Source organism: Phyllostomus discolor, chromosome 2 (genome assembly GCF_004126475.2).
Source record: "Phyllostomus discolor isolate MPI-MPIP mPhyDis1 chromosome 2, mPhyDis1.pri.v3, whole genome shotgun sequence".
Lineage (NCBI taxonomy): Eukaryota > Metazoa > Chordata > Mammalia > Chiroptera > Phyllostomidae > Phyllostomus > Phyllostomus discolor.
The window spans coordinates 45740751-45762947 of record NC_040904.2 but is presented as its reverse complement, the minus strand read 5'-3'; the positions used below and the strand labels follow the sequence as shown (position 1 = coordinate 45762947).

The window sequence follows — 22197 nt, the reverse complement described above, 5'->3', positions numbered from 1 at the left end:
AAAGATGGGAAAAACGGGGGGGCATCGCCTTCTTCCTTCCCCTGACCACGATACGTCCCCTTGAAAGTTCCACAAAAGAGTCAGGGGTTACCGGCTGGCCTCAAGGCGCCCCGCTGCAACCACCACAAAGGTCAGTGTGCTTACTTTCCCGCCTCACAGAAACAGACAAGAGGGTAGCGCCCCGCGAGAGGCGGTGTGATGTCACATCCGGTCAGCGAGGCGCTGTTGCTGAAAGGGAAAACGAGGGCGGAGGGGAGGGGCCAAGAAAGCGCGCGTTCTGGGTGGGGGTGGAGCCGGGTTAAAGACGCTGCGTCACGTCCGGGAGCCACAGATCCCGTGTGGAGGTGGTGCGGAGCAGTTGGCTTCCTAGCGGCGTGGGAAGTAGTGTGTTCTGGCAGGCTGCGGTGGAACCTCTATAAAGAAGAATCAGGAGATTGGCATCTTCGGTTGAAGCACTTCGAACCGAGCGGCGGCAGCACCTACGAGTCATGAGCGACAGCGGAGAGCAGAACTACGGCGAGCGGGTACGTGGAGGTGCTGCAGGGGCGGCTGTGTGGTCCCAGTTTCTTGCATCTGTTTCCAGACCCGTCGACCTCGGACCGGGAGACGGGCGATTTTGGCTCCGAAGCCTGAGGCCGGGAGGATGGGAGTCGGGTTGAAAAAGCCTTTGTGGATAGTGTTTTTCGTCGTGAAGAGGCTGCAGGCAGGTTTATATGGCTTCGTACCCGAGTTGACGGTTTTTTCCGTTGTAAGGGGGGATTAAAAATGGCCGCTGCGTCCCCTCGGTGTTGGGGGAGGGGACCGGTATCTTATTTCGCCGTTGCTCTCCTGCAGAGCCTCGCCGCAGCCATCTTGGGCTGGCGGGCTGGGCGCGCTGCCAGAGGCACAAAATGGCGGCAGAGCCGCGCGTTCTCGCGGTCTGGGCTCGCGCCTCTCAAGGCTACTTGAGGGTTAGAAAAAAAAGGCATCGTTCTTTGGGGTCTTTCACGGGTGTTTAGGTTAGGAAAGGATCGTCTTATGGACCCCCCAAAGGGTGAAGTTGAGTGTGTGCTTGAAGCTTTTGGGTTGGGGAGAAATAATTTGAGGTAGATTAAATTCTCCGCCCGTTAGTTTGAGGGGATTGCGCGCGCGGGCTTTGTGTTAGATTTAAATGGAGTGTTTTTTCTTTGATAACGAGAGGATTTCCAGAGTACCCAGGCTCGTTATCAGTATCCAAATGGAATTGATGACGAGGTTTCGCGATTTTCTTGTTATACAGAATATTTTTCCGCTAGTGTGTGTTGGAGAAATTGGCGGGCAATGATTTCATGGCGCGGTTATTTCCTTTGTTTTAAGGTATTGTAATTCTGTGGGCCACGACTTGTGCCTTCCCCGCCGCCCCCCCCCCCCCTTTTTCCTCCACGTCCCAGGTGTGGAGTTCGGTGAGGGTTGATTAAATTGCAGAGATAGAACAGTTCCTAGGTTTTAAGCAGCGTGATGTGAAGCTTGGTTGCGTGTTGTATGTTCTAATGAAGGTGAAACAATGCAAGGATTGCCAGTGTCTTCCATATTTGGAGGTTACGGAGACTTTGTTAGATTGTGAGTGATAAAAAGCACTATACAAGTTGATTTTTTTTAACCTGATGGGAATAATTGGGGTGTTTTTACAGTTTGTTACTTGTTAGGTTTTTCCTTTCGGGTAGAGCCACCTTGAAAGTCTCAGTAATTATCAGGCAAATCTATACAAATACCTTACCGAACTCGCAAAAACCCAGATTTGGAGTGGTTTAAGAACAAACTATATTAGTTCCTGGTATTTTAGTGAATTTACTGTGCAACTTGGTTTGAACTTACCAGACCTCTCTTTTATACTAAAACCAATTATTGGGTACTTTTGCACACAGTTTAGGGACTACAAAATGACTGGTTTCTGACTAGAGAGCTCCTAGTTCAATATACCTGAATAAGTTACTTGTGGTGTGTTCGAGGAGATGAAAAAATGCCCAAAGGAAAATAAATTAGTATAACGTATGAGGAAAATAGTTGTAATTACTATAGGTCCTGGTTTGAGACAACTCAAGGAGTGTCATCTCATTCATTAGGTTGTATTTTCATCTAATAGGATGTATATCCTAGTGTTTTTCACAATGCTGTCACATAGAATATGGAAGAAGAGAAAGCTATAAAATAACTGCAAGCTACATATAGTAATTAGTGTTTTTGTTTTTTCTTAGAAGTCCAGACTTTTCCTGGGAGGGATTTCCAAACTTTGAAGTCATGGGATACTTCCATTTCGTTTGGTTTGGTGTTTGTATGTTGTTGCTTTCCAACTGGTGGTTTCAAAACCGAAATTGTTAGAATAGACCTAAAGTAAACATGTATTTGGACTCCCAAAGACAGCTTGGCAAACCATAAAGGTCAGTGGAACAGTTAAAATGCCATAAAAAAGGACTAGGTAGGTAGAGCAGTCAGGTTGGCTTAAAAACTTCCTTTTCAAAGTGCCTGAAAGGAGCGAAAAATTGGTGTTCACAGCACTAATCTTTGACAAGCCACTAGCCTCTGGAGCCTGAAAAATTCATTCCACTCTAGACACTCAAACATTCCTGACTGGTCTTGTAAATCACTAATACAAATCTCAGGTCAACTGTTATCTCACCCTTTATTTTTATCTAAATCTCTGATAGAGACACTCATATTCCAAAGTAACTCTAGAAATTTTCCCCCAACCCTTTAGGTATTGGAAGTTCTATTCTAAACAGAATGGTTGTGTGTGTGCGGTAAAAAATGAATTCTCTTAGGACTGGTTTAGTGTGTCCCCTTGTCTTAATTTTAAATGCATTGGTAGGGTAGGTCCAAGAAATGTGTCCAATTAGAGTTGACTTTCCTGGTCTGACCAAACCCATATAGAAGGAAATTTTTTTTTCTTCAAATTAATGTTTCTTCCCAGAATTTCAAAAAATTGTCCACATTTTAAATACTGTGTTTTATTTACTTATGGAAAGAGGCTGACAACCTTTGCCATAAGAGGCACTCATAGCAGTTATGTAAGTCAAAATTTGGTAGAATATTGACTATTTTTAAAGAAGTAATACGTTTGCAATCTAGGGACTTCAGTCTTATTTTCTGTAGAAATGAATACCATCTGGATACCATCCCATCAGACTGCCTTTCAGATACTGCATTTTTCTTTTCTGATTAATCAAGGATTCTTTTGGTATTATTTTTTAGCCCCAACTCCAAATTCTAACTTTAAAAACTGAAATATCTTCATTTGTTTCCTAGAGAATTGTAGCCATTGCACCAAATTCCCTTAATAAAATTAATTTATATGGAGCAGAAAGAAATAGTTTTGCATCGTTTTATTTCTTTCATTGTGAGTGATTAGGTATGAGTCTCTTGAACAAACCGGGTTAATTAAATGCTTTAATATTGTGGATATTGTCTGAAACTGGAAGGTGGCATTTTCAAACTGAAATTCCAAGTGATTATAAGGTAAGTACTACTGGTTTTGGTTAAAAAAAAATGAAAAGGAATTCAGATGGTGAGAAATGGTGTAAATTAAATTTGCCTTGTACAGCCTTTTCCCTTATGGTAAATCAAACCCCAAACCTAAGTAATAAATATTGATACTTTTATAGTTCACCTTAAACATTTTTGCCCAAGAAGAGAGCTACAATTGTGTATATCTTTTGAGTCTTAGCATTGTCTTATGTTGGTCAGTTTTTACACATAAATTGTATTTTCTCAGAACATATAATGATGGATGGGGTGGTGGCTGATAAGTGTTTTTACCCAAGGTTAGTCGCGGGGGTACATCGAATTAGATATTATTGTCAGTTTTGTTTTTAAGCTGCAAACCAGGGGGAAGTTCTTAAATACAACAAGCAAGTCTTCAGGTTCCCCCAAATCTTTGCTTGAATTGGGTTTTGGAGTTTATGGTGGCTAGTTTTTATCAATAGAGGTGGTCTAATATGACAGGGTGAGATAAAGCCCCTGTTTTTGCATAGACTTTTGTGCTTAGATATTAGCTGAAAAGGTAGTCTTCTGAAAGTCAAAAATCATACTTGCTATTGCTGGAAAGTACTGAATGTTTTTGAATGTACATTCAGTGTACTGTTTTTGCAAGAGAACTCTTAGAAGCATAGAGGTACGACTGATTTAGGCATGTCAGGTGGTGGGGATTTTTTCAGAGCATGTTCTCAGTGTCAGGATTTTTCTGTCCACCCAACCATCTGGTAGAGTGGCTACAGGAAAATGTGAAATAGCCTTTATACTGATAGGAGTTGACCTCTGTGGCAGGATTGATTTGCTCCCTCCTAATTTTTAAAGTATTTATTACCTTGTAATCAGCCTAATGAGTTTGTACCCCTTTTTTTTTAACATATGAATTCCCGTTGTAATCCCTAGAATCATTTTAACAAATTGTGTTGATGATAGGACAAGTTTCTGTTTATTTCTAAGTAGGATCTCTTAACTAAATATTAGCTCAGTGGTTGGGTTTCTGGTTTTATAAAGTGACCACTTAGCTGAGTTGAAATAATAAACCTCATTTACATTATTTAGTTGAGTATTTTGAAGTTCAAATATAAAAGAAAGAAGGTTGGGAAGGGGGGTGATGAAGTAACAGTAGGGTGGAGTCCATATTGAAAAGTTGTGATACCTAGATCTTTGGCCTCAATTCCAGTACCTTCTGCATCTAAGTCCTGTTATCTGTACATACTCTTTAGGAGCCCATAAGAGGAAACCTGCTTGGGCATTCTGATTCCACGATTACATTTGTGCTGCCAGCAAACATTTCCCATTACATTTTAGTGATGGATATTAAAAGAAAAGAAATTACTTACTGACTCCCTTAAATAAAGTTATTTGAAAATTTTCCTGGACTAAATAAATAACAATTGAATTTTTAAAACTATATTGAAAAGTAAAAGACATCACAGCACTTCCCACAATAGCCATAGCTGTCTTTATGCCCAGATGGGTATAAAGATTTAACCTATTTAAAGAAAGCTTTAATTTTTTCCCCCAGGAAGAAAATAAAATGAGAGGAAATCGTTGACAGTGAAATCAAAAAGGTCATAAGGTGAACTACAGGGAAACTAGGATGTTTTATGAAGACCGTATTTATTTTGTTTAGGGTGTTAGACACTACTACACTTTATTGATATTGAATCTTTTTAGTAATTCAGGAGGTGAGCTGCTATTTTTTCCCATATTTGCCACCTTTAAAAGTAGAATTTCTCTTTTGGACTGCAGAAGATTTTAAATAGTTGTTTATTGAAGGGGGGAGAATTTATATTATTTGAAAACACCAGCGTTGCACTCTAGTTTTCCTTGATAGCTATTCAAATATAGTAGTTGGTTGATTTGGTTTTAGTTCTAAATTTAGTAGTTGGACCTTTAAAAATGTAGTCTCACTAGAGCAACTTGCTAGGGAGGGATAGGTTGAACACTTCCCTGTGGTCCAAATTTTCAGATTCCCTGACATTGCCTTTCTATAGAGCTCTTTAGAAATGTGGTATAAAATGTGTGAAATTAAATACATTTCCTGATCTTACCCACACAAGTCACAATTTGTAAAAACTGCTCCAACTGAGCCCTGTCATCATTGTACAAATGAATTGTCCGTGCTTTCCTTTCTTGCACTTTTGTATTGTGTCACTTTTTTAAACTAGAGTTGTGCTTTTGACACTTAACATTTTCTATTGATGAATAAGAAGTGTGAAATGTAATTATAGTTTTTAAACTGTTAGATGAACAGTAAATGTTCAGTTGCGCACTTCACATTCAACTTAAGCATGATAAAGCTATTTTGGAGTAGACAAATGAGGTTGATTACCAAAACAGGAAAACTATATATAGTTTCAGTTTTTTGAGCTGCATATTCTAGGTTTTTTTAAAAATCCAAAACAAGGGATTTTTTTTTTTTTCTAGTTTCAGTTTTGGCACTGGATTTTATCCTGGAGTTTTAAAATATTCTTCATCCTGTTCTTTTTCTATTAAGGTTAATGTTGAAGAAGGAAAATGCGGAAGTCGTCATTTGACAAGTTTTATAAATGAGTATTTGAAGCTCAGGAATAAGTGAAGCTGAAATTTGAAAAAAATAAAAGAAAGAATGCATGCTAATTATCAGACCAGAAGTCCCACTTGTAGAATATTGAGCAATTTGTGTGAAGTGGGGAAGATGAAAGAAGTCAGAATTTGAAACGGAAGAATGAAGAAAAGAAATAAAAATGAAGTTAAGATAAGAAGTAATCTGGAATCAGAAAGCACTACGCTAAGTAATTACTAGTCTGTTTATGTGTCCCTGTATATTTTGCTAAACATGCATGCATTATTTGTTTAATAGAAGAAAATATATACAGGGTAAAGAAGTGCCTTCCAGGGGAAACGTTTAAATTAGGTAATTCTAATTTAACTTCTTAGTTAAATTTTTGAAATGCAATTTTAAAAAATAACCCTTTGTAGTCAAATATCAGGCAGGAATGAGTTTTCCAGCATGGGTAACAGTTGACTTCATGATGTTCCCTTTAGGTTTTTTTGTGTGTTTCTAGCTCTGCTGATCCTGGAGCATGAGTGAGGACCTCCAGAGTTGGAACTGGTGGGCTCTGCCACCCCTCCCCTACACCACCCCTGGACTTGTACAATGTACTGATCCTTGTTCTTTGGTAGTGAGCTATATAAGGTGGGGCAAAGGTAGGTTTACAGTTATGAGTACATGAAACACGGTTTATTCTCCTGCATTATTTTCTAATATTTTCCATATGAACAACTGTAAATCTTTTGCCCCACCTTATATAGTAGGGTGTTGTCAGTTTTCCTAAAGAATGTCAGCAAGATGGTTATAAAACCAAACACTTAAAACCCAAGCAAAGAATTGAACGGGGTACTTTGGGCACTTATGAGAACATTAATTTCTTTCCAGATGGCAATAGTGGAAAGCTATGACCACTTAGGTCTTAACTTTAAGATGTGCGTGTGCTAGATTCACAAGAATGACTTTTAATTCTTTTGCTTGTTCCAGCTGAATGACAAGGGTTATTGCTAAAAATCTAGTGGCTTCCTTTCGAATAAGGTGGGACACACATGCAAGTGAACAGGATATCTAATTCAAAAGTGGCCATAGCAGCAGGTGCTTTGTTCATTTTCTCATTTTCTGCTATTAACACTTAGCTATTAAAATGATATAAGAAGTGTAGGTTATAAAGTAGCTTTATTCTAGTTTCCCACTCCTGTTCCCTTTTGGGAGAATAAATTCAGGTGTTATGTCATTTTCCTTTGTTGTTTTGTTTTCACTGAATTAGAGTAGTCAGGTGATTGTAATGTTGTTACCCTTCAGTTGGATGGGTCAAGTATACTTCCAAGTAATACTCAATGGTAGCCAAGCAGTAGCAGTCTTTACCCTATTGCGGATGCCAAGGTTATTACTTCAGAAATGAAGAGCCTGAAAAACTTTTCCTCTCACCTGAAACAGTTTTATTAACCAATGCCACCCCAGTAAATTAATAAAAATTAAAATTTAAGGAAAACCTTCCTCTGGGAGTTGTCATATCTACCACTCATGGGGGAAAGTGGCTTAAGTTTCATTTCTAGAGGGATCCATTTTCTGAGACTTTAGGGACTATATTGTCATTGTGAAATTGACCTTTTTATGGTTTTTATTTATCTTGCAAGAAGAAAATTATTTCCATTTATAGTAGACAGTTTCCAGCATTTGCTTTGCCCTCTTACTGCTTTGTAAAAATGTTTTGCTGCATATATACTTAATGGTAATTTTGTATTCTGAATGAGATTAGGCAGAGTTGAGGTAAAAGTGATGTGGAAAGGGTATTTCTATCCACGCCCATGGAGTCTTGTATTAGGAGACCTTGAAAGGTCCTTGGGGTCCCAAAGAGAAAAAACTTACTAGTCTTCACAGAGGTAGAAGGGAGTTTAGGGTTTGATTACATAGCCTAAGGTAGAGAAAAGATGAAAATAAACAATTAGACCATCCTATATCCATTTGGTGGTTTTGTGTCCTGTGGCCAGAGGCTTTCCTTTCCTGTGCCCCTCACCCCCACTCCCTAAGCCAAATGAGGAGGTGGGGGGGGGGGGCCTCTTGTTCTAGGCAGTAAGGTACACACCCCAGGAGGGCTAATCAGTGCTTTGGAGGGCGGGCAAGTGGAGAAGAGGTAACAGAAACAAGGTTACAGGAGATACTTTTGCCAAGAAAAACCAGATAGGTAAGATGGCATAAAACTTCAGAAGTTTACTAGATCAGTGAGACTTATCTAGCGTCATAAACACGTATGGTTCTTTTAAGGAATGTAGATACCCAACTCTAGACTTAGTAAAATCAGCTCCAGTATGGAGACTTGGTGTTTTAAATGCCATGTAGGTTTACAAGAACCAGTTTTAAGTCTTCTTGACGGCATCCAGGTTTTTAAATAATACACAAAAAACCTGGCATTTGGATGGTTATTCCTACTTCTGTCACCTCTTTTAAAAAGTTTTTCTAAGATAATCCTGCCTTCTCAGAAGAGGGAGGTGAAGGAATTTTGTTGGACAGCTGAGTTTGGTTGTAGGTGGCATGTAAGTTTATGACAAAGCTTCAATCTGTAAGAACTGAGTTCCTTGAGCAGTTTTTAGTGAGGCTTTTGTCTTTATTTTAATCAATGCTCATCTTAGTTTCATGATCCTTTTCCTTGAGGTACTGATGTCCAAAGTAGTACTTTTTGGGTAGGGTTTTAATGTGTTGGCGACTCTGGCTTTGTCAGCTGAGAGTGTACTTGAAATTTTCCTTGTGTGTAGATGGTTTTCCCAGCTGGCTTTACAGATCTGCCTGTGGATTAAGGTTTAAAGTTAACTATATGCTTTTAGATTTGGCTAATGATTTTAAGTCTCCTTTGTTCTAGACAGGCTAAATTTCCTTGCATGTATTTCCAAACTAGCTAATGGCCAACAAAGGGGTTTAACTTTTTGAAGAATATCCCTGATGAGAAGAGTAGGTAGGGGCATTGTTTTAGATACTAGCCTAGTTAAGTATTAGTGTAGAAGGGAAAATCTTTGGATTCTGGTGTTTTCCAGGGATTCCTGGTGTAAGAAATGATCACAAGATACCTGCATATAACCAGTTTCAGAGATTGAGTGAGAAGTCTTCCAGTTTGACAGCTACTGTATCTTTGACACTATATCTGTTAGAGTTTCATGGGGGAAATTCCCGTAAGGATTAGAACAATCTCTTCTCTCTCTCAGTAGTGAAAAGCATCTCAGCTTGGAAGGAGGCTCTTCTGTTGAATGAAGCAAGAGGCTTAAAGAAGGGGGGTGATCTTGACACTCTACTCCCTTCCTTTCTACTCAGATCCCTAGTCTGGCTGGTTTCCCTTAACTACAATAGCTTTGTTGGTAATCTTTTTAATATATTGAGCTCTCCCTTCCAGAGCAAGTTGTACTTTCTCTGGTTTCCATTAAAGGTTATAATTGTTCCATGATGTAATCTAACAGTGGGATAAACAAAGGTATTTAGGAACTTTTGGGTCCCTGTTACTGTCTCCCCTTCTAGATTAGTTTTTGCCTGTGGTAGAAATAGCACTCACATTTTTGAAAACTACTTTGTCTGGAGTATCATCTTTGCCCAGAGAACCATTTCCCCTGTTCCGCCCCCGTTTTCATTTTTAAATCTCAACATGGTGGAAAGTTCCATATTTTATGTCACATCATACAATGTTTTATAAAGACTTTGAAATGTTGGAAAGTTTTTTAAGTTGTTTTGGGCCTAGAGACCAGATCTCATTTTACCAGCTGTTTCTTACTCTAATCTTCAAATTTTAATTTGTCTTTTCTGTGTTGCATATACTTTTTTTCTCCGGGTGTAATAGGAAGGCTCCTCCAAACTTACTCTGTAAATCCAGAACATAGTCTAATATGTTTGGGACTGTAATTTAAAAATAATCCTGTCTTCTGTTTTTTGTTTTGTTTTGTTTTGTTTTGTTTTCCCCCCAAGAATGACCAAAATATTCCAAAGTTCTACCATAAAGGGAGGTCTCTTTATAATGACTTTTATTCAGCAGTTTCAACATTGATTTTCGACTGTACACTAATGTTGGTTTCTTTTGAGTCTGGCCATATTTTACTCTTTCTTGGGTGGAAAAACTCACTGGACTGTATACCCCTTAATTTCCCTAAGATTGGCTAATTTGAAGGTTGTCTTGCTTGGTATGATACCTTAGCTATCAGTGTGAATATTCTTTATCCAGTTTTCTGTTTCTGCACCTTGGCAGAATGTTTCTCTGGCTTCATTGTTTAATTACATATGTATGCCTTTCCTGCTGATGAGTTGACCATTGGTGAACTACTAGTTATCCTATTTACTTATTTCGTTGTTAGGTGGTTTTTGTTTTTTGCTTGTTTTGAGAGAGCAAGATCTTCCTTTTTATGCCACTTTACTGGCTAGTCCTAGTTTTGATTGGGAGAGCTGTGGGTATGCAGTATATACCTGGACTTTGGTTTTTGTGTATAATTCCTGAATTACCTTTCTGAGTCTAGATTATTAGTGTCTTATTTAATGTTCTGGTAGTAATACTTACTTTAGATAGATTTTTAAACTTATTTTCAGTTTGCCCTGGCTCATCTCTAACTTGAGGAAGCTGTAGTTCTCTGACACCCTCTCTACTCCTTTGCATAATCCACTGCCTTTCTGCTGTAGCTCCTTCTGGTTCCTTTGAGGATCTTACAGAGCCTCCCACCATGGTTAGATGGAACAGGGTCTAATGTTCTTCAAGCTGGTCCTTGCTTTCCACTAGGCTTCTACATTTCTCTAGTACTTAAAAAAGGTTGTCCTTGTCTCTTTTCCCACTGAATAATAAACATAATCTGGAAGGTAGAGGTCTTACTTTAAAGCGAAAAGCATTTTAAAAGTAAGTTTTATGATTTCATAGGGCTTTGTTTTTATTGGTGGTAACTTGATTGAAATAGGTTTAAAGTATAGGTGTCATAGTTATTAATAAGGTTCTTTCTCACCCTAGTCTTTATGGCATAACACTCCCTAAACAGTCCTTGGGCAGTCCCTCAGCTGCTTCGCTTTGACACCCCTTTCTGGAGAGAGTGGGGTCAATTAACTCTTATCCCTGCTCCAAAAAAGGTGAAAGTTAAAGTTAATTGACTTATGTCAATTGGAGCAATGTGATTGTTACACCAGGTATATTCAGTTCCTGCCCTTACCTATGTTTTCTTATCTTGGAAGGGGATTGCTTTCCCTCACCATTTATCTTACAGCAGCTTATTTGTTTTTAAAGTTGCCCAGAAAGTATACAAATTAAACTTTTGACATCTACGTGTAGGAATCCCGTTCTGCTTCCAGAAGTGGAAGTGCTCATGGATCTGGGAAATCTGCAAGGCATACCCCTGCAAGGTCTCGCTCCAAGGAAGATTCCAGGCGTTCCAGATCAAAGTCCAGGTCCAGATCTGAATCTAGGTAAGAAAGACTGTCTTGGGATTTCCTTCTGTTACTCTCTTAGCTTTGAAATTGGTTTGAGCTTTGTAAACTAGGAAGATAGAGAGGGTTAGATCATTTGTTGGCCTATATAATGCTAGGGCTAGAAACGAACGTAATTGAAAGTTTTGGGAGACTGAACATTTAAGTGGTTAAGAGCCTGGGCTTTTCAGTTAGGCTTTGAATCTTACCTCTGTTTTTTCTGGCTTGGGCAGATTACTTAACCTTTTTCTACTTTAGCTTGCTTATCTATGAAGGCAAGTTAGTACTAGTACTAGTTCTTCAGAATTGTTGTGAGGATTCATTATGAGTTTAAGTAAACTGCTTATTAGTATGGCAAATACACTGCAGAACATGTCTTTCAGTAACTGCAATTTTTGATAAATAGGTGTAGTCTAGTATTTTATACATGTATGTATAAAAAAATGATGATATAGCTCACTAGTTTTAAAATGTCGGTCAAGAGTAGCCCATACATCCTGGTTTGCGCAGAATAGCCCTGGTTTATTATGCCTGTTGTCAGGCATAATTAACAGCATCTCTTTTCTTTTACAATGTGTCCTTACTGGTTTAGATGGCAAGTCATATGGTTGCTCTAGTGAAAAACAACACTGCTGGGGGAAAACTACTGGTGATCTTTGTATTAAGTGAATAGTGTGGGCATAATGGGAGAAGCAGAAAAACAGGATGGTGTATTCTGAGGGGGAAGGGAGGCACAAATCAAAGAAGTATGAAATGCATGTTTTCTGATTTTTGAAAAAATAGTTGAAATTGTTTCATTATTTTAAGAAATGTTGAAAGAAAGCTAGTTGTTTTGGAATTCTTCCTAGAACAGTTGAATTGACAGCAAAAAAAAAAGTGATTTCACTTGTTACCATGTTAGTATATGCCTGGATTGTGTTCCGTCCTCTGAAGTTTAACTCTAGAGTAGACTATATGGAAAGAATTCAAAGCCATATTTTGTCAGCTATTTTAGTCATGACCTTGAGGCCTTTGTTTTGCAGGTCTAGATCCAGAAGAAGTTCTCGAAGGCATTATACAAGGTCACGATCTCGGTCTCGCTCCCATAGACGATCCCGTAGCAGATCTTACAGTCGAGATTATCGAAGACGTCATAGCCACAGTCATTCTCCCATGTCTACTCGGAGGCGTCATGTCGGGAATCGGGTAAGATGAAAAATAACTTTGTTTTTTAAGCGATGGACTTCTAGAACCATCTTATTTAATAAAGTTTTATCTGCGTGTGGGGAGGTGAAGTTAGAACTGATTTTATTTGACAGTGGAGCATTGGCACTGAATATGTGGGTTACCTTTTGAGGCTTTTTAGTGTTTTGAGATAGTCTTTTAAAAAGGTATCTATCTCCCAGCTCAGGTAGCTCAGCTGGTTAGATAGAGCATTGTACAGATGTACCAAGGTTGCAGGTTTGATCTCTGATTAGGGTACAGAGAAGAATCAACATATGGATTCCTCTCTCTCTCTTGAAACAAAAATAATTTTTTACTCAAAGGATGTTTCCCATGTAATGGTCTACATTTGAACAATAGGTTACTTAATTTGTTTATTTATAAGTTTTTTTAACTTACTTTTAGATTTTAGAGAAATGGGAAGGGAGGGAGAAAGGGAGGGCAGGAAACACCAGTATGCTAGAAGTATATCAATTGGTTTCCTCTTGCACTCCCACAACTGGGGACCTGTCCAACAGTCCAGGGTTGTGACCTGACTGGGAATTGAACCAGTGATCTCGGTTGACAGGCCAGCACTCAGTCTATTGAGCCACATCAGCCAAAACTTAGTTAATATTTAAGCGTAACATTTTTATATTGGTAACTTGGCCAATGAAATGAAATTTTAAAAAGTCTCCCTTGTGCGTTACTATTATGAGTATATTAGATTATGTTTTGTGTGTGTCTGTTCCATAGTGATGTTACTCAGGTTTTCTGGGTTTAATACCTGTTAAGTAGTGCTTTTTCTGACTTTCCCATATAATTGTAAGTAAATTTTCTTTCAGGTGTTTAGGCTTTTTATTGTCCTCCATGAGAGGTTCCGAATGAGATGGCATTTAGTGTGTTCATGTTGTGATTTCATTGTATGATCCAAATGGTTTTGTTAGGTCTGTGCTTGTTTTTGAGAGTGCAGTGGAATTTATAGTAAATGTGGAATAAAGAAAAGCTTGAGGTAAAATTATGGCAACTGGGATGTCAGCAAGATGTGGCTCTTTTTTCTTCATTAAGATAATCAAAGTGAGTTGCTTAAATGTCTGTTAAAACAATACACATCTTTGGCTTCATTTGTTTGTATATATGAACAGCTTGTGTATACAATGTTTCTAAAAATAGAATTGAGCATGCCCTGTATCTTTGGCCATTTTAAGTATTCCGTTGTATGGGCAGTATATCTTAAATCAGCGTTTTAATAGTTTATCATTTATTTCTCTTGCTTGTAGAGATAATGCTATTCTGATTATCTGTGTACAAACTGAATGTGTGGATATTTCTTGGAATAATCTAGAAAGTGAATCACTTGCAAAGTGTTTTAATCTGTTTATTATCTAATGGGTTGGCCCAAAAGTTAGTTTGGTGTTTTCTGGGGGGTTTTTTGTGTGTGTGTGTGTTTGTTTTGTTTGTTGTTGTTGTTTTTGTATAATGGCTCAAGTAGCATTTAGTTCTCCAACTTCATTCAAAACAATTTTGGTAGATTGTATTGTGACAGCTGCTGTATCAGTGTGCACTAAAAAAGTTTAAAAAATGGTGAGTTTTTGTTCCTCTAATACTGAAGATGGAAGATGATAATGCAGTCTTGTCAGTGTATTATACATTTTTACTTAAAGAAAGTTAGAAAAGCAAGAGAGTTTGTGAAGTGTATGGAGATGGTGTTATGAATGATCAAAAGTGGTTTGTGAATTTGTACTTGTTGATATTTTGTCGAAATAATTCTTTGCTGTAGTGTAGGGCTGTCTTATGCATTGGGAGATATTTAGCAGCACCCCTGGCCTCTCCCCACTAGAAGCCAGTAGTAGCAGGAGGTAGTTGACATACTCAAAATACCTAAATCAATAAAGTTATTGGTATAAGTGAAAAGAGTATCTTTTGTGGAAAAAAACCATACGGACTTTTTGGCCAACCCAGTACTTTTATTGGTAGTGGCATTTTTTGGCTAATTTGTGTGGTTCCCTTTCTATTAAAAGTTGAAAATCGAGCCCTGGCTGGCATAGCTCAGTGGATTGAGCGCGGACTGCGAACCAGTGTCACAGGTTTGGTTCCCAGTCAGGGCATGTTCCTGGGTTGCACGCCACGGCCCCCAGCAACCGCACATTGATGTTTCTCTTTCTCTATCCCTTCCCTCTCTAAAAAAAAATAAATAAATAAAATCTTTTTTAAAAGTTGAAAATCCATTTTTCTATTTCTAGGCAAATCCCGATCCCAACTGTTGCCTTGGCGTATTTGGATTGAGCTTGTACACTACAGAAAGAGATCTAAGAGAAGTATTCTCTAAATATGGCCCCATTGCTGATGTGTCTATTGTATATGACCAGCAGTCTAGACGTTCAAGAGGATTTGCCTTTGTTTATTTTGAAAATGTAGATGATGCCAAGGAAGTAAGTAAAAGGATATATGTACCTTGTAAAATAGTGGTTGTGTTGTGAACGCTCAAGTACTAAATCAAGTACTTGGGTAAGGACAATTTTTGTTTTTATATTGTAAATAGGATGTGTAAGCTGTACCTTGAATTAAAGTACATTTCTTTTGGGAATAGATTAATGGTTTTAACTTTACTCCAGCTCAGTCCCACCACATTATTTTGAAGTAAATGTTGATGTATATGACTATTTCCAGATGTGTGTGGGGGTGTCTAAATATAGGTATCAGAAATACAAGAATGTTAATATCTTTAGAGTATTTGATCAGTGTTGATTTACATTGAGCAACTTTCTAAAATGAAGGACATTTAAAAACAATAATTTTAACTAAGAAAAAAGTTCTGCATATATATATTGACAAAGCGATTTCATATTTAGATGTTAATTGACTTAAGAATTGGGAAGTAAATTTTTTACTATGTAGACTGAAAATAAAAGTTTAATGCATGAGACTGGGCCGAATTTTAAGTATTTCGGCTTTATGTGCATACAGATTGATAGCTTATGTCCTCTCCAAGGGATATATAAGGTAGAGGAAAGCTTAGGAAACAATGAAAAACCATCTGAGGTCAATGTTGAGGTTGGGGGTTCAGCTCTAGATAAAATTGTGTGGTTATTTATGAAAACTATACTAACTTTTTTTAAACCATTGAACTGAACTACTAAAGGAGGAATGGAAAACTAAATGCAAGTAATTACAATGGATGGCTGATATTCAAGAGATTTGAAGGAATGAATGATTTAGGACAGGGGTGTCCCGCTCCTTCCTCTACTTTAATACTGAAAATGTAATTTTCATTTATGAAATTTTATTCCCAGCCGTTTCAAATCTTAGCTCATGGATCATAGTTTGGCAGATACACATTGCTTTAGAGCTAGAAGCACTATAAATCTGTTAGCATAATTCAAGTGTTTCATGTTTTAAATTGGCCTTTGTAGCTTTTTGGATAAACTCTTCTGAATTTTTAGGGCTAGCTTTTAAAAACTTAATAGGAGAAACAACTTAAAAGTTGAGGCCATAATGTTCTACCAGTGTTAATTTAATGCATCTAACTGAAACATCCAGTCCAACTAACTTTACTTAAAGCTATTGGGTAGTTTGTGACTTTGTCCAGGATGTATATAACAACTTAATGTACTTTTTGAAGGCAAAAGAGCGTGCCAATGGAATGGAGCTTGATGGACGTAGAATCAGAGTTGATTTCTCTATAACAAAAAGACCACATACCCCAACACCAGGAATTTACATGGGGAGACCTACCTAGTAAGTTTATTTTGAAGGTAAAAATTTGATTGACTAGTCAGTGTGTTCACTTTCTCCAAGAAATACATCTTGGCTATTTCATCTAATTTTGCCACAGTATAAAAATCCCCTTTTTTCTCTCTCTCTTTTGTTTCTCTTAACTGGCTCAAACTGTATTTGATGTTCAGAGGAAACATTCCGTTTGTGCCACAAATTCTGATGAACACCATTACATAGACCAAATCCTACTTTATCATAGAAGAATATCAAATATTTGTCTTTGCTGGGTAATTAAATGTTTCTGATTAGACTATTTTACCCATAAAATCAAGTTTGTATAACTCCTACTCAGATGCACTTTCTATTTTTTTTTTCCCATGGGAAACAGACTTCAGTTTTTACAATGAACTGATAAGATAGTTCTCCTTTGTCGTCATTCTTATCAGTGTGTATGTTACAGCTTTAAATTGAATTCATTGCTTAATTTAAATAGAAGGCTCTTATAATTGTACCATACACACAGGATTGTACCATTAATTGTCCTGTTTCTAATAGGCTAAACGTTTTCCCACTCTTGAAATTGTATTTTCATGTGCCTACATGGGTTTCCAACCTATAGCCCAATGCAAAATTGTAAATTTAGTTAACGAGATTTTTTTTTTGTGATTACGTGTTGCAGTGTATTTAATGTGTGGCTCAGAAAAGCCGAAAGGTTGGATACCCCTGCTAGAGAAAATGTGGCATTGGCAAATTGGCTAAAGTGGAAAAAGCAAGTTAATAAAATATATTTATGTACATTGTTAGAAGGGAAGAGAAGGGCCATTATTTATTCACTATCAGTGAGAATTCAGTGGAAGTAATACTCATTTTTTCAGTTAATTCATATGCAGGCCTATGAATTTTTTGCCCAGGAGAAGAGAATAAATGTTACACTCGAAGCAGTTTTTCATTCATGTCCACAAAGCTTGTCTGTGTAGATTGTATTACCCTTAAGATCCAGCTGAACGTGGCATGCCTCTGCTGCTGTTAAATATCTGGACAGTTTGTAACAGCCAAAGTCATATCTAGAAAGATAGGGAGGGCCACTTGATATTTGATGAAGATACATTATTATTATTATTCACAGTGGCAGCTCACGCCGTCGTGATTACTATGACAGAGGATACGATCGAGGCTATGATGATCGGGACTACTATAGCAGATCATACAGGTAAGGTAACCATAACATCAGTTTTCAGTTGCCAAAAACTTGAAGGAAGCATCGGCTCTTCTGAATATCTGTTACAACATAATTTAAAGCAGCACTATACTTTGTAGCTTTTCATAAAAGCATTACGTTTTATATCAAGATACCAGAACTAGATTTTAAGGTTTTGTGTCTTTTTAAACAACATGTGTATTTCAAGCATGACAATGGAAATGGAATTAGAGGCCGTACTTCAATGTCCCTTCCCCTTTTTATAGCATAAAGTTGTATTTTAAAAGTTAGTGTTTTATGAAGCAATTTTTTTGTATATGTAGTGTGTTATATTATGCACTAAAAGGCAGAAAAACTGATTCTCTGAAGAGTCCATGAAAGTAATTAATAATAATTCAGTCTTAACATGGTAAGTTTGTTCATTACTAAACTATTGATAAATTATTAGGGGCTTATTAGGAAAATGTCTATCATACTTGAAAAACAAAAGATCTTTTTTAGAATACTTTCAAAGATAAATGAAGTACAAGTTTCCCTTATTTTAGCAACAGCAGGTAATTTAGACCTTGCCTTGTCAAAATGTAAATTGTGTAGTAAGTGTTAACTGCAGTAGTAATCCATGGTACCTGATGTGATGTGGTGTTGGGGTGTGGATATCTTTTTGCACGCTATTTGGTAATGTTGTAAGAAGTTGATCATTATTGGTGTGTTTTATTACTCATTATCTATGGAAATGAGTCTTTAAGGGTGCTCTCGACATCATTCTCCAGCATTTTATTGCTAACAGCAAGTACTTTTGCATTAAATGGCACTTTAAGGGATTGATTTGTGGGAGCTGAGAAAGTTACAGCGGTAGGCTTGATTTTTATTTTAATTAACTTGAGTACTTAGAAATGTTCTTTGTTCTAATGATACTCATTTTAACCACCAGAGAGAGCACTATGCCATTTTGTAGTTAGCATTTTACTTTTAAGAAACTAGATTTCCTTTTTGCATGTTTTAGTTTTACTGCATGAATTGTGTTTTGTGTTTTGTTTTTTGATTTAAACTTATAAAGTAAATGCATTTCTGCCTTCACAGAGGAGGAGGTGGAGGAGGAGGAGGATGGAGAGCTGCTCAAGACAGGGATCAGATTTACAGGTATGTCCTGATTTAAAAACTGTATGGTACAAATGGCTCACATGAAGCCACTTTGGTACAGGTGTTTTGGTAGTTAAATTGTAAGTGGCACTGCACACAATTGGATTGCATGAAGTTTATAAAATACTGTATTGTAACTGAAGCCAAGTGACGTGTCCATTGCTTTGTGTGTTTACAGAAATTAATTGGGCTTTTATTCAGTGGCACCATTTTATATTTATTTAATGAGATAATGATGGTACAGATTAAGGTCATTGGCATAAACCCATGTTTTTAGTCTTTATTCCTGATACCCATCCTCGTACACTACATTTTCTTTGTTGGCTTTTTATAAGCATCTTGGAATAAGCATGTGAGCACTTTAGTCAGTCTTTTACAAAATGGAATCACTTGGGTGCACTGGCATTTGTTTTTTGGGTGTGGTTCATGAGGTTGTGGTTAGAACTAGTGGGAAGGCATTTTTTTCTTTAATATTTAACTGAATAGGATTTAAAATGGGTTAGCAGAGCAACTTGTAGAGAGAATATAGCAAGGAGTATTGACTTACGATAGTTTTGAGTGATTGTTATTGGACCTGGTACTGTGCTTCATTCCCAGGACTGAAAAAGACCTTGAAGTCCCATGACTAACACAAAATTTTTGAAGGTCATTGATGGCTTTCCTGTTTCAGGCACTGATAAAGAGATTGTGTATCATCTTTGTATTATTTAATTGTGATCTGTGGAGTCTGAGATGGTCTTGACATTTGTTTACAGAAGGCGGTCACCTTCTCCTTACTATAGTCGTGGAGGATACAGATCCCGTTCCAGATCTCGATCATACTCACCTCGTAAGTTTTTGTCTTGATATAGTTTAGTTTGTATAATGTAATTGTGTGGCTTGCCCTAACTTACCAGGCCACAGCACAGTAACTTTTTTTTGCTGAGAAAGGGTTAATATAAGTAGTTCTGTGGGTGGATGTGTCCCCAAACTATGTTTGGGCTTCCACAAAGTCTGAAAACAACCCTTGGGATCTTGTTGCTAATTGAAATAGTAAATGTATATTCTGTCACCGTTTGTAGCTTTTCTTTTTCTGAGGGGTGCTTGTAATTTTTGCACAGCTTGGAAACATCTGAGTGACGTGAAGCCTTAGCTTATATTGAGTTATACTTACCTATTGTTTCACATTGGTTTTCATTTCTAGTGTGACTCTTATGTGAAAGTCTTACTCTATTTTCTCAGAAGTGAATCTGGTACATAGGAATGACTGAATGGCAGAGCAGTCTAAAATTCTAAACATTAAATATACTTGATAATCAGTTCTCATTGTTGATGCCTTTTCTTTCTTTTTCAAATCCCAGGTCGCTATTAAAGCATGAAGTGGAAGACTTTCTGACACCTGCCCTAGAGTTTGGATATTGTTTGTGGACAATATTTTTTATTGTCTCCTGTTTAAAAAGTGAACAGTGCCTAGTGAAGTTAGGTGACTTTTACACCTTTTATGATGACTACTTTTGGTGGAGTTGAAATGCTGTTCTCATTCTGCATTTGTGTAGTTCGGTGCTTTGTTCAAAGTTAAGTGTTTTCAGAAAAGTATGTTTTGCATGTATTTTTTTACAGTCTAAATTTTGACTGCTGAGAAGTTTCTATTGTACAAAACTTCATTTAAAAGGTTTTTCTACTGAATCCAGGGTATTCTGAAGATCGAAGCCTGTGTGTAAAATGCTACCAAATGGCAAAAAGCAACAATAAAGTTTGATTTTTACTTTCCTTTCTAACATATCAGTGCTTAGCAGAACTGTTCAGATTAGGTTGTCAGCAGTAAATTTGAAGACCAAAAATGCCCATTTTTCTTCAGTCCATAAAACATACCATACTTAATATACCTGCAAGTAAGTGTTAAAAATTATGCTCTGTAACTCAGTACTGCTAGTATTAGAACTAATGATCTTTCAATAACAGCAAATGCTTAATGCTTATATAAATGTGGATTTGTCAGCCTTTATATAATCTGTATTGTTTATAGCAGGGAGTAAGAAAAGAGTTACACAATGTATGACTTTAAAAGGCTATTTCTTAAAGCTGTTTTAAGGGGATAATGGTATTTCAACTGGTTATCAGTAAGTGACAATACATTCCACCACAAATGTACTCGTTCTAGCTTTTAGACTATATTAAAAAAAAACTGGGTGCTTCAGAGTTTAGGAAAAGAAGGGAACACTACTGTGTTGTGGATGAACTGAAGACTGCCTGTTCATTTTTTAAATATTATTTTCAGATCCTTTGCTTAACAGAGGAGGCCCAATTTCACTCAAATGTTTTGAGAACTGTGTTAAATAAATGCAAATGAAAAGTAAAAGGCTGGTACAACTGAGTTTACAAAGAAGGTTTTGTTTATTTTAACCTTGTTGCTTAAAATCGATAGTTTTTAAGTCCCTTGTGCAGTGTCCCTTGGACTGAGGTGTATTTTTGGTACTGGTTTTTAAAAACACCACCAAGCATGAATTGTATATTTTGGGGAAATATGTTAAGAGCAAGTAACTTAGATGTTGGGGTGATTCATTCCATTTGGTAGGTATTAAATAACTCTAGTCTTCATGCTTGTTCTGGGAATGCCTGAAATACATGTTTTCCGTATAGTGTGGTTTGTTTTTGTTTTTGTTTTTGTTTTTTTCTCTTTTCTTTTCTTTCCTTCCCCCCCGCCCCACCTTCTGAATTTCAGTTACTTGCATGGCCAGTTTGAAGGAATTTGCTATATATAGGGTAACTTTGTTGGCCTGTACCTTTTACAGTACGGGCATATCTCAGAGGTACTGCAGGATTGGTTCTAGACCATCACGATGAAGTAAGTTACGTGAGTTTTTTATTCCCCAGTGCATAGAAAAGTGGTGTTCATACTGTATTTTTATGAAGTACAGTAGCATTGTCCTTATAAACAGTGTACATAATTTAATTTAAAAATATTGCTTTAAAAAGGCTAACCATCTGCAACTTTCCATATTTACCTTTTGCTGGTGGTTGGTCTTGCCTTGATATTGGTGAAAATTCAGTGCCTGCAAAATGCAATAAATGGTTATGCCAGTATTTACATATTTACTGTGTCCAAGGTACTTTATAAAGTACTTTTTTACATGTGTTCATTTAGTTTGTAGCAATCGTAATGTATTTTACCTTGAGTCAAATAGCAATTAAAAGGTGCACTGTCGGGATCAGGACCTGGGCATCCAGTTAGCACTGATAATTATGATGCCATTCTGCCTCTAATTGGGGTAACTGGATGACTAAAAACATTAATGGAAAATAGACAATATCTGCAGGCATTAATTTGTCAGGCTTGACTGGGCCGAGTGTCTCACATGTATACCTCTTGTACTTTTGGTAGCTGTTATATACACATACAGTCCCACCCCTGCATGTTTGTATTTCTAGTAAGCATCTGGAACTAAGTAAATATGTTCCTGGTAGATTTTTTAAAATGTAATCATAACTAGTTTGGAAATAAGAATTGGCCCCTGGTGTGGTTATGCACTTTGAATTGTAGAATGTGGTC

General features: G+C 37.2%; 1 protein-coding gene and 1 long non-coding RNA gene across 4 annotated transcripts; one reads left to right on the top strand and one right to left on the bottom strand.

The window, feature by feature from the left end:
- Positions 1 to 277: 277 nt before the first annotated feature.
- Positions 278 to 21019, top strand: TRA2B (transformer 2 beta homolog). Of its 3 annotated transcripts, XM_036017808.1 has the most exons (10): positions 315 to 524; positions 5984 to 6260; positions 11298 to 11431; positions 12454 to 12616; positions 14857 to 15045; positions 16236 to 16351; positions 17457 to 17540; positions 18609 to 18668; positions 19424 to 19497; positions 20009 to 21019. In XM_036017808.1, the coding sequence occupies exons 4-10, from the start codon at positions 12584 to 12586 to the stop codon at positions 20017 to 20019; spliced, it is 567 nt and encodes a 188-aa protein (XP_035873701.1). In that variant the 5' UTR covers positions 315 to 524; positions 5984 to 6260; positions 11298 to 11431; positions 12454 to 12583; the 3' UTR covers positions 20020 to 21019. The 3 variants fall into 3 exon arrangements, with proteins under 3 accessions (XP_028359276.1, XP_035873701.1, XP_035873702.1); XM_028503475.2 differs by lacking the exon at positions 5984 to 6260 and having other exon boundaries at positions 278 to 524; XM_036017809.1 differs by lacking the exons at positions 5984 to 6260; positions 11298 to 11431.
- Positions 21020 to 21174: 155 nt separating this feature from the next.
- Positions 21175 to 21479, bottom strand: LOC118498827. The gene is made up of 2 exons (XR_004901298.1): positions 21356 to 21479; positions 21175 to 21321 (listed from the first exon to the last, which is right to left on the bottom strand). It is a non-coding gene; the product is annotated as an uncharacterized LOC118498827 (long non-coding RNA).
- Positions 21480 to 22197: the final 718 nt, after the last annotated feature.

Bases quoted from the DNA above. Each gene is read 5' to 3' on its own strand.
- TRA2B (XM_028503475.2), top strand. From the start codon at position 489: ATGAGCGACAGCGGAGAGCAGAACTACGGCGAGCGG. The intron at 11,432-12,453 runs GTAAGAAAGACT...TTTGTTTTGCAG, and splicing joins AGGTCCAGATCTGAATCTAG to GTCTAGATCCAGAAGAAGTT. The intron at 18,669-19,423 runs GTATGTCCTGAT...ATTTGTTTACAG, and splicing joins GACAGGGATCAGATTTACAG to AAGGCGGTCACCTTCTCCTT.